We start from the raw sequence: 12,672 nt of genomic DNA on the forward strand, positions 1-12,672 counted from the left end.
ATAATTTAAAGAGAAGCACACTTTTTACTACGCTTATCACACTGTGATTGTGTGTTAACTTTTACGGATAAATATGTCATGGGTTTACTTAAACACAGCGCACATACTGGGGACATTTGTTAAAGAAGTCAAGGCCGTTTTCGTAAGCACAATTTCTACCGGTCTGCTGTATATAGGCAGGAAGAAAATGATTGCGTATTCTTGAGGGACGGATATATCACACATAGGAAAGTAGTTCATGATAATTTTAAGAAGAGTTCAATGAACAACTACCTGCTGCCCGAACGAAACTGGCAAGTCATCACTATGAAGTCCGGAAGTGACACCATGACATGATTTTTTGCATCACTCGCGTCTACGCCGACGGTCACATTCCGCGCTTGGTGAGGTATTTAAGGTTTCCGCCTTAATGTGAGACACGGTGACTGCTGGCGTCCAGCAAGTCTAACACATGCGTTATGTTTTGGCCAAGAAGCATGGCAGTGAATGCTCAAGCTAAATATTCAGGCATACTTTATTAGGATACAAACTGTGCATGCTACAATATACAGCGACATTTTTAGCACACTTACTGCAAAGAATGCAACGGGTCCTGCCGGCAATGGTTCATTCGCGTGACTGGTTCTTGTTGCACGACAATGCACCATGCCACAAAGCAATTGAAGTACAGACATTTTTTGGCAAAGAAACAGGTGACGTGTTTCAACCATCCACCCCATTCACCTGACCTTGCCCCAGCGGACTATTTTCTTTTACCAGAAGTCAAATTGACGTCAACAGGAAAATATTTCGACTTAATTTCGGTCTGTGACGAAGGAACTCAACACTGTCGGGCAATAGGACTTCCAGAAAAGAAATCCAGAATCACTACAACCGTCATATTGCTTGTATACAACAAGGATGGTCATATATTGAAGATTACCAGCCAACCAGAACAAATCTCTTCTTTATTATTTTTTTATTACACCAGTCTCGAAGTTCGGTAGACACACTGTATGTATTTTCGGTGGAGGCGCAATTTTTTTTTCATCCTGGCTTGCTTGAGTGGCTTGTGGTGCCGTCTGTCGATGTACGAGTCGGCGGAAATGTGCTGTTTGGGACCACTGTGACGTTTCCTCGCTCGTCAGGGCAGTGTTCGTGAAGGCAACAGGCCGGGTATTTGCCCGAATTTTTCATAAACCAACAAGGGTGCTTTGCGTCGGCGGCTGTCGGGCAGCTGAAAAATGGGAGTTCCTTGATTATGATACATCGCTTCGGCTGTAACTCGTAAGGTGAAGAAATGGTCATGAACTTCCTTTTATTAGCGTCCGCATAAATGAATGTACGGTAATAAATCTGAAGTTAATCGCGTAAAAACTTTCTGTCCAAATTTATGTTTGTATGTATACAAGGTTCGTTCAAGTAGTCGACACTTGTTGAAAAATTGACGAAGACGACATTGTGCTGCGTATTAGCTAAAGTGAATGATCATTTATCTCTTCAAAGCATACTTTATTCAACTTAGAGAATATTTTTCATCATTTCCTATTTGATTAATAAATTATTAGAGCAAAATTATGAATACACTGGACTAACCCATAGCGAAGCAGATATCCGTCCGTGTCATTGATCTTCCCCGCACAGACCCACCGCTCGCAAGGGTACTCCAGGTGGAGAGTCTCATTTTGAAGGATAAAATGTCCGTGATAAAGGCAGTCTCCTTGAATGAAACTTGTTACGTAAATGTATACATAGATGCTTATGAACTATTTTTTTCTAGTACAAGCTACGGTTGCCCCGTCGTGAGCTCATAACGAGATTTCGACACATTCGGAATAGACTTAACTTGTGCGTTTATTGGGAACATGTTTACAATCTTATGACGTACTTATAATTGTTCGCAATGTACACTTCACTTCGTGTAACCTCTGCCACTTTTTGTAACGTGAATGTCTCTTTACTCTGATGCTTTTTTTTCTCGTGTACATTGAATTAGTTACATAGAAGAGGCATAATGAATGCCCACATGAATCACTACTTCCATAAAGAGAACGTCCGGGCTCCGCTTATAGTGTTATTGCACACTACTGCTCGGACTATACTACTTAAATGGAATGTGAAAGGCAAGAGAAAAAGATAGAGGAGCTCATTATTTGAATGTACAGATGCGTGCAGTTATTGCGGCTGGCTCTTTCCACGCTACTCTAAATATAGAGGACGAGGATTAGGGCAAAGAGCTTCAGAGGAGCGTGAGAGGGAACGAAATAAAAAATAAAGATATTGATAAACTTGGTAGTGATGTTTGTACAGACGAAGATGATGAAAAACATAAGCTTCTATAGAATATCAATTTAACCGGGCATATGCCAAGCTGTTTAAGAACGTGAGTTATTTCATGCGAACCAGAAGCAAATGCTTGCACTACGATCTCAACACAAAGACAAAAGAAGATACAAAGACGATACACATGCAGCGTGTTCCGTCCGGCTCTGGAATGCGTCGTCGCAAGCACCATTGCGTTTACTGCTGTTGGCCGCACTCGGTCGCTGCTTGGAGGAAGCCACCGATCGCGGCATTTCTCGGAAGTATGCGCGACCTTGGAGCGCAGCAGACGGGGTTCGACAGGAAACGAAGAGTTTCGTTCGCTTTCTCCTGGCGTGGTGCTGTTTGCCTGGGATTCGTCCTGAAAACCGTTACGTGATCTTGACACCAGAGCGAGGGGGAACGGACCGTCTCTCCCTCGAGGTCAGCGACACTACTCTTCCCTTCCACACTCCGGACTCTCGTCCTCGCCGCCGGGTCGTCGAGCCATCCGATTGGCGGGAGCTGCGGACACGGGGTGCCTGGGGGTTGCCCGACGGGTGGCTAGGGAAGCTGAAAACTGTTACACAACTCTCTCTTCTTCTCGATCCTCTTGAGTGTGGAACGAAATAAACCTCCGTCTGTGGAGAACGGGTGCGTTTTCTCTCTGCTAACGGGATGGGTCCGGTGACGAGAGCACGCTACCAATCGTGACCCGTGACCGGCCGGACCTAGGTCCCACCAAACTGGATGGCAGCGGTGGGATCGAGCCGATCGACCTGACGGAAATGCTGAGACCTGCTACCCGGAGGACCTAACGTTGAACGACGGCTCCTCGTGGCACTACTGACATCTGCGGAAGGAACGTGCCCGGATACATGACTGCGGAGGGTGAGTGCATGACTTTTCTTCCCTGAGATATCACTTGGCTTTGCGTAGCATTGTGGTACAAAGCAGTGATTTAGAGTAACCGTTGACGGAAGATTGAGAGTACGTCAAGGTTGCGTTAAGGGAAGTTAGCAGCACTAAGGGCAGCCATGAATTTGAAGGGGCTTAAAAAGCCGCAGTTGTTAGAGTTGGCCCGTGAGTTGGGCCTCCAAATTGCCGAGACGAGAAGAAAGCCGGAGATCATTGATGAGATCGAGGGACTCGGGGCAAACGAGGAGGAACTCAGGGAATGCTTGGATGCCATTGAGCTTAGAAAAGAGGAGCTCCGGGAGGAAAGGGAAAGAGAGGAACAGAAGCGCCGTGAGGAAAGAGAGGAAAGGGAACGCATGGAACGGCATGCTATCGAAATGAAACGCCTAGAAGTTGAGCTGGTGAAGGCTCAATCCTCGAACGGAGCTAGTGCAGTGGCGCGAGAGAAAGAGCGCCGAATGACAGACTTGATGCCATCCTACGCAGTAGGAGGGGACATGGGTCTTTTTCTTGTGCACTTTGAGCGCACGTGTGAGCGGGAAAAATTCGCCAAAGACACGTGGCCGCAGCGCTTACTTACGCTGCTGCCATGTGAAGTAGCTGACATTATAGCCCGCATGGGGAAGGAAGACGCAGATGACTACGATAGGGTGAAGGCGAGTCTGCTCAAAAAGTACAGATTGTCGGCAGAAGCGTTCAGGCGAAAATTCCGAGAGGTCGAGAAATTTAAAGATGAGTCCTACCCCGAGTTCGCGTACACCTTAAAGGTAAACCTGGAGGAATGGCTGAGGGAGGAGGGTGCGCTCGGCGACGCGGAAAAGACTCTGCAGTGCTTTGCGTTAGAGCAGTTCTTCCGTCGGCTACCTGAAGACATTCGGTATTGGGTTCAAGATAGGCCAGGCGTAGATACTATCACGAGAGCCGCAGAGCTAGCCGAGGAGTATGTAACTCGTCGTGTTGTCGTAGGCAAAGAAGCCCCCAGGAAGGAGATGAGTAAATACCGACCAGACAAGCCGCCGCAATGGGCTAAGTCGAGTCAGTATAGACTGAAGGAGAGGTCAGAGTCCGCGGGAGGTAGTGACGAGAACGCTAGGGGAAAGCAAGAGGCGCCCGAAAAGGGGGCTGAAGGGCAACAGAAAAAGGCGTTCGAGGCCAAGAGGCCAATAGTTTGCTTCAGGTGCCAACAGACAGGGCATATCGCTTTGGGATGCAAGAACCCCAAAGTCGTGTTGATGTCTCTATGTAGTAACGACGAGAACCTGAAATTGCTAGAACCGTACATCCGTGACCTCGTCGTCAATGGCCAACCGTGCCGCGTGCTTCGCGACTCGGCCGCCACAATGGATGTGGTGCACCCGTCTTACGTCGAGGAAAGTCAGTTCACGGGAGAATGTGCGTGGATAAAACAGGCAGTAGAGGCTAACAGTGCCTGTCTCCCAGTAGCAAAAGTCCGGATTGAGGGCCCTTTCGGAGTTTTAGATACTGAAGCCGCCGTGTCGGCACATCTCCCGGCGCAGTACCCGTATTTGTTTTCCAACAAGTCAGAGGATATGCTGCGACAAAGAGGAATTGGGTTCAGTGAGGGTATCGTACAAGCCCTAACTCGCTCCAAGGCGAGGGAACTCGCGGCTCAGACAGTTTGTAAACATCCTGTGGCGGAGGAAACAGCTGTGGCGGAACCATCCTTATCCAGCACCAAACCGGAGAGCCCCGTAGAAGCGGCTGAAAACACGCTTACTAAGAAACGGTGCAGGAAACAGGACGAACCTGGGGCATCTCGAGAGGTGGAATGCACCAGAAAGCTGCTAGGGGTAAGTCCTGCCACTCTGAAAGGAGAGCAGAAAAAGGACTCTACTCTCCGTAACTTAACGCCAGACGCAAAGGAAGGTGTGGCTAAGCAGAACATTCAGTTCATCAAGAGGGGAGGTGTCCTCTACAGAAAATACAGGAGTCGGAAAGGAGTTCAGTTTGATCAACTCGTCGTACCTTATCCTTACCGCAGCGAGCTGCTGCATCTGGTCCACGGAGGTCTTTGGTCAGGGCACCTAGGAATCAGAAAAACAAAAGACTGTTTGTTACGGGAGTTTTACTGGCCCGGCTGCTTCCGAGAGGTGGAGGCATTTGTGAGGACCTGTGACACCTGCCAACGTATTGGCAAGCCAGGGGATAAGGCTAAAGCACCGATGAAGCTCGTCCCCATTATCACTGAACCTTTTCGCAGGCTAGTTATAGACACAGTGGGTCCGCTTCCTGTAACGCAGTCCGGGTATCGGCATATACTCACGGTGCCCTGCCCAGCCACGAAATTCCCGGAGGCAGTACCGCTTAAGGAACTGAGCTCGGAGGAGATAGTAAAGGCGCTCTTGTCGATCTTCGCGCGCGTGGGCTTCCCCGCAGAAATTCAGTCTGATCAGGGATCTGTTTTTACAAGTGCTCTGACCTCGACATTTCTAGAAAAGTGTGGGGTAAAAATCATCCACAGTTCTGTATACCACCCCCAGTCAAATGCCGTAGAAAAAGTGCATTCAGTTATGAAACGGCTGCTGCGAGCCCTTTGTCATGAGCACAAAGGAGATTGGGAGGTTTGTTTGCCGGCAGCTATGTTTGCACTTCGAATCGCTCCTCACGAATCAACGGGCTTTTCACCTGCGGAGCTTGTTTACGGGCGTGCTCTGCGATCCCCTCTTCGCATTATTCGAGAATCCTGGGGGGGCCGGGAGGACGACCCGTCGGTCGTGGCATACGTGCTTGAGCAGTTGGACAGACTTTACACCGCTCAGGAACTAGCTGGGCAGGAAATGCGCATTGCTCAAAGCAACGCTAAGCGCTACTATGACAAAACGGCCCGAACGCGAAGCTTTGGAGTAGGTGACAAAGTGATGATACTGAGGCCATCACCGAAAAATAAGCTTCAGGTTCAGTGGGAGGGACCAGTTGAAGTTCTTCAGAAGTTATCGGATACAAATTACTTGGTTGCTGTGCCGGGAAGGCGGAAAACACAAGCGTACCACAGTAATCTACTCAAACCCTACCAGCAAAGGCAAGCCATAGTGAACATGTCACTCAACCAACCGGAGGAAATGCCTGTTGACTTCCCGGAGTTGACAAGAGAAAAAAATGATATCCATAGGACTATTGGTAACCTGGTAGAGAAGGCGGAGTTGAAGCCAGATCAGAAGGCCGAACTGACCGAACTGTTGTTTGAATTTAAAGATGTATTTTCAGACACACCCGGCAGAACCAAAGCCTTAGTTCATGATATTGAGCTGACTTCCTCAGAACCAGTTCGCTCAAAGGCTTACCGTGTTTCACCTCGACAACGTGAAATATTGGCCGCGGAGATAGGCAGGATGCTGGAGTTAGGGGTGATAGAGCCAGGAGAGAGTGATTATACGTCGCCTCTTATCTTGGTCGAGGTCCCCGGAAAGGAGCCGCGACCGTGTATTGACTACCGCAGACTCAACTTAATTACAAAGGACCAGACCTACCCTATACCGCATATTGAGGAGAGGCTTGAGCGGGTGAGCAGTGCCAATTTCATCTCGACTTTGGATTTGGTCAGAGGCTACTGGCAGGTGCCTTTAACTGAGAGGGCTAGTAGGCTTGCGGCGTTTATTTCCCCGATGGGAACATTTCGGCCAAAGGTCCTTAGCTTTGGTTTAAAGAATGCACCCTATTGTTTCTCTGGCCTGATGGACAAGGTGCTACAGGGTATGGAGGACTTCGCACTCCCTTATCTAGATGACATTGCTATATTTTCTTCTTCATGGGTCGACCATGTGAAACACTTGCGAGCCGTGCTATGTCGTCTGCGTGAGGCCAACTTGACAGTAAAGGCTGCGAAATGCCAATTGGGACGCGCTGAGGTGGCTTATCTAGGGCATGTGATAGGTCAAGGCTACCGCAGGCCGTCAGAGGTCAAACTGGCCGCCATCGACAATTTCCCTCAGCCTCGAACGAAGAGGGACATACGGTCATTTCTTGGTTTGGCCGGTTATTACCAGAGGTATATTCCGCGTTACTCCGAGATTGCTAGTCCGTTGACTGATGCTTTAAGGAAAACGGAACCCCAGATGGTAAAGTGGGATGAGGCCAAAGAGCACGCATTTTCTACGCTGAAGAAAGCACTAATGAGTCAGCCGGTGTTGAGCGCGCCTGACTACTCTAAGCCATTCATTCTCCAGTGTGATGCCAGCGACCGGGGTATGGGTGTCGTGCTTTGTCAAAGGGGAGAAAACGACCATGAACACCCGGTACTGTATGCCAGTCGAAAGCTTTCGGTTCGCGAGGAAGCATACAGTGCATCAGAAAAGGAGTGTGCCTGCGTTGTTTGGGCGGTGCAGAAGCTAGCTTGTTACATCGCTAGTTCAAGGTTCACTATAGAAACTGACCACTGTCCTCTGACGTGGCTACAGTCCATGTCTTCCAAAAACGGCCGTCTCTTGCGCTGGAGCTTGGCTCTTCAACAGTACACTTTTGATATTCATTACAAGAAGGGTAGGCTCAACGGTAATGCAGATGGTCTGAGTCGTTGCCCCTAGTGCACCGAAGCCTTCAAAATGATTTCCTGTTTTCTATTTTCACAATAACCTTTTGTTAGTGTTAATGTAATCATTTGTCTGTGTCTTGATTATAATGTGGTACGTGGAGTAGTGGTTGCTTTTGGTGTTGATACAGGAGGGAAATAAAATTCAAAGTAGAACATGGGGAAGCGAACACCGTGAGGAAGGCAAAGCCCGGGGAATCTCGGTGGAGAATTGCCATGCGCTTGCTTGTTTGTGGTTGTGTGTTCGGCGCGATTTCATTCCAGTCCTTAGGCCTTCAGGTGCTGGTTCAGCGAGGCAGACGGCCACCTTACGGGGCATGGCCTTCGGAGAGTGCTGTCGGAGGAAGATATGCCGTTCCTGCAGGCGTTGCTCCTTGTGTGCCGGCGGTGATGTGATCATCGAATCCTTGGTGTTCCGGCGTGGAGTAGTGGAGGACGAGTTGCGATTCGGATCCCTCTGCACAGTACCTGCTGGTCATTGTACTTCGGGATCTTCTTCCCCGGCGGAGAAGCTGTTCCGTCCGGCTCTGGAATGCGTCGTCGCAAGCACCATTGCGTTTACTGCTGTTGGCCGCGCTCGGTCGCTGCTTGGAGGAAGCCACCGATCGCGGCATTTCTCGGAAGTATGCGCGACCTTGGAGCGCAGCAGACGGGGTTCGACAGGAAACGAAGAGTTTCGTTCGCTTTCTCCTGGCGTGGTGCTGTTTGCCTGGGATTCGTCCTGAAAACCGTTACGTGATCTTGACACCAGAGCGAGGGGGAACGGACCGTCTCTCCCTCGAGGTCAGCGACACTACTCTTCCCTTCCACACTCCGGACTCTCGTCCTCGCCGCCGGGTCGTCGAGCCATCCGATTGGCGGGAGCTGCGGACACGGGGTGCCTGGGGGTTGCCCGACGGGTGGCTAGGGAAGCTGAAAACTGTTACACAACTCTCTCTTCTTCTCGATCCTCTTGAGTGTGGAACGAAATAAACCTCCGTCTGTGGAGAACGGGTGCGTTTTCTCTCTGCTAACGGGATGGGTCCGGTGACGAGAGCACGCTACCAATCGTGACCCGTGACCGGCCGGACCTAGGTCCCAACAAGCGCTACTAGCAACAACTACATTTGCATTGCAAAGATTGAGTTTGCACTGCAACCACTTACTTCTAATGATCGACCAACAAACCCACCTTACACTCTAGAAGCAAAGTTCTACTGAAATCTAAAAGAGTACTCACCGCCGTAATTAACGGTGACAATTACCCGATGGGGTTTATCTGCGAGCGAATGAGCGAAATTGGTGAACAGAAACGATAGGAATAAGAGAGAAGAATTCATCACATATATGACGTGCGCGTTTCCTTCACTCAAACGAAGTTGGCCTCCGCATTATTCGCTTGTGCACGGTACTTTATACTGCTCCAGGCCTACCAGCAGAAACAAAGAATGCTCGTATATGTTGTGCTGTTGTTACATCTTGCCCAGCAAAACTATACATAGTGAAATGAAATTGTTGCTCACGCCGAACAAACACATTTCATTTTTTTTAATTCCAACTTGGTTACCAACGAGCTGCAACTAGCCGCTGCTTTTGGGTTTCTTCATTAAGCCCAGTTTATATACATAACCAACAGTCTGCACTCCCCAAAAAAGTAAATCAGAAGAAACAAATGTAAAAAAATGAGTAAGATGGTATTAACGTTGATGAAAAATCTGTGTACTTCATGTTTATCGAGGGCGTCGTAAAAGTGAACTAAGCAACCCTTCTGCAGCATGAACAATCAGTGTCTGTGCTGCGAATCGTTGAATAAAGATAAAAAAACATTGGCATATTGTACTCAATAAAAACATAATAAAGCGTTTTTAAACCGCTGCAGTTTGTTCAATTCAATAACACAAAGACTGACAGCTCGTATTTCTAGTGCAGCGGCGAATCTGCCATTATTTGTTTCGGAAAAGCATATTTCCAGCGCAGCTGGATATTGCGTAAAGCTTTAACTCTTACAATGTAGTTTCCTGATCATCATGTTAGCCTTGGAACGTGAATATAAAATAATATACCCATGCATGTCTTGCGTCCTCGCTGTACATATGCCCCTAAAGCTACGAATGCGCTATACTGACAACCTGGACTATTTACTTAGATTGTTTGGAAGGGTGCACAAGTAGCTTTAAATGTCAGTCATAGACCGAAAATTAAATTTGAAATAATTTAAGCGTTTCATCCTTCATGAGTGAGGCAAGGTTTCGGCTTTTATGGGTGGCAATCACTTAAACGTTGGTTTAACAAAGGGCCAGTAAACAACCCTTCGGTTCGAAATTCGCGATAACTACGCACTTGCCAGATGTGAACATGCATCCCCAACAATTTTGCGAGTAGGTGCTATTGCAACGAAGTTGCATGGGACAGAACAATCATTTCCCGCAGATTTCAATTTCTCGCTCGACATTGCCATCCACTTGTCTCTCAGAGAAATAGGCTAGCCCGTCGTCGTGACTACGCCCGCATTGGCGCCGTATATCACATCAGCAATTGCCTCATCGGCTCGCAACCAACGACGGAGCAAGGCTTCCTCCACGTATTGGTCGTAGCAGTTGCTCGCAGGCCGCTCAACAGTGAGGAAGCGCTGTGCTAGGCAAACAAACACGTCCTGTTGGGTGTGTTCGTTTTTCGGCGTCGTTTTTTCTTTCTTTTTTTTTCGCGCGGCTTCGAGTTATTTGCAAGATGGACCGCCTCACACAAAACCAACAAGTTGTTGTGAACGCGCGAAACAGCATCACCGAAACGGCCAAGGCGCCATTTCGTAAGGCAGAGAACCAATGAACGAGTTCAGTGCTATGTAAAGTTGCCCATGGGCACTTTAGTCATTTGGCGGAAGAAGACCGGGGAGACGCCCAGACGACCGAAGAGCGGCAGCCGTTCGCCTGCGCGACTAAACAAATAGTCCCGCTCATGCATTCGGCAATGCTCTCCTTAAGGCGGGGTCACCGGCCGCCCTGCTCATGACGTCCCGCTGGAGTGCGTGTCCGTTGGTGCAAGCATTGTGTGCATCCGCCTTTGAGAAGAAAATGCCGCGGACTTCAAACATTTTATGTAGTCAGGCGCAGAAAAGCGGCACGGGATTTTTTTTTTTTTTTTTTTTTTTTTGCAATTCAGGCATCTGCGTGGTGCTCAGCGCTGTGATACTCGCGAAATATGATTGTCCAGGCCTTCTACACGAATAAGCGGACTTGTTTAAGGTGTAAAAAAAGGTCGGAACCTGTCACCCCCCCCCCTCCCAGGAGGGGCGTGTTTTACCGAAAATAAGTGGTGAAAATAGGTGTTTTTCTCAAACAGTCATTGCCTTCAGCAACTGCACCCTCCCCTCCTGGAAAAAGTTTCCTTGCTGCGGGACTGACACGGACACAGCATATGCTGTAATCCCGCGCAAAGATTACTTCAACAAGCACATAATAAACACTGGTGCTCGGTACGTACCCGTTCAAAGCGTCGTCATTTGAGGAGAGAAAAGCCAAGGTGTACGCTCCCAAGTAATAGGTTAACCTGCGCCTGTGCTCATGCATGTACCACACAGCAGTTCAGGAACGCGAGAGGCAGAGTTCGTAACTTTAGATGTGAACGCGGGAAGGCGTTCTGCTTACCGCTGCACGGAAAGCTGAAACTACGAAAGTTCTCAATGTCGGCGCTCGTTAGTGTCATGACGTGGCCTCCGAGAATCGCTCCGACAATGCCCCGTTGCTCATGCCCGCGGAGCTCAGGCCGTTCCATTCGCACGAGGAGAGCGTAATCAGCGCAAGCAGTGTGACGCCCAGAAGACTGCCACTGGTTGGACACTGAGCTTGGGCCACGGTCGCCATCCCGAGGAATGTTAAACTGTTAGCATAAAACATGGCCGGGCTAGACACGCGAGGGTGAACGCGACGTGGGTCGTGTCTCCCCTCTAGGCTTGCGGCGATTTCTCACAGGGCAAGCGGGGAAGCAACAGCACGTTGCCGGAGCTAATATCGGAGGCCGTGGTTCTGAGGCAGTACTTCACCAATCCCAGAAGGCGACACCGCCGCCCCCCCCCTCCGCAGCCAACGTTACCGGGAAAGAGAAAAGGTGTAGGAGAGATATAAGGCGCGCTTGTGGAGCTACATGCATGAGCGTCGGTGGTGAAATGGTTAGAGCATTCGGATTCTATCGTCGCGCACCGAAACGTCATGGGTTCGACTTCCAGGTCATCTAAATTACCGAAACTTTTCCATTTTGTCACCTGTATTTTGCTACGTATATCTGTGACGGAAATACGTCACTGAAGTCTTGGTGGACCCCGGCATAAAACACTTTCGTGTTAATTAAAGTTATGTCCACCAGCGTGCCGAGGGATCCATAAGTAGCAACGTCGTTGGAATCGTTCATCCGAAACTTCCGTATACGTATTCCGTAGTTATATGAAATCGTTGTAAAGAAGGCAAAGGGATGCCTTTTGTAAACAAGTAATTCTCGAGGTTTCATAACTTACAGTAAAGGGCTCAGGGGTAAAGGTCTTATAGCTGTACTGGCGAGAGAGTACCCCTCTCGGAGGGGGAGAAGGTGTCACTTGACCTGAAGGGCAAGAGTTAGGCTCGGCGGAAAGGGGAAAGAGCTGCGTCTTGCCGAGAGCGGCGAGAGTTGCTCGGATGGGGCCAAGGCAGGGCGAAGGTGAGGAGCATCGTCGCACGCTCGCTAGGATGGGGAAAAGGTGCGGGCGTGAGGATGACGTGCAAGCGCGCGCATTTCAAATCTAGCGGCGCATGTACACTAGGTGATATCTCAAGTGACGCGAGCCGTTCGCTGAAACTCCATTGCCTGGACCAGCAGGTCACATGATCTCGCTTTGGCCAATCACGTGTAAGGGCGCGCATTTCAAATCTGGCGACGGATATGTGACACCACGGGATCTCGCTAGGCAATCACATACACTC

General features: G+C 49.2%; 1 protein-coding gene across 1 annotated transcript; it reads left to right on the forward strand.

The window, feature by feature from the left end:
• Positions 1-3,317: 3,317 nt before the first annotated feature.
• Positions 3,318-7,739, forward strand: LOC119399191 (uncharacterized). The gene has a single exon (XM_037666004.1). The coding sequence runs from the start codon at positions 3,318-3,320 to the stop codon at positions 7,737-7,739; it is 4,422 nt and encodes a 1,473-aa protein (XP_037521932.1).
• Positions 7,740-12,672: the final 4,933 nt, after the last annotated feature.

This window comes from Rhipicephalus sanguineus, chromosome 7 (genome assembly GCF_013339695.2).
Source record: "Rhipicephalus sanguineus isolate Rsan-2018 chromosome 7, BIME_Rsan_1.4, whole genome shotgun sequence".
NCBI lineage: Eukaryota > Metazoa > Arthropoda > Arachnida > Ixodida > Ixodidae > Rhipicephalus > Rhipicephalus sanguineus.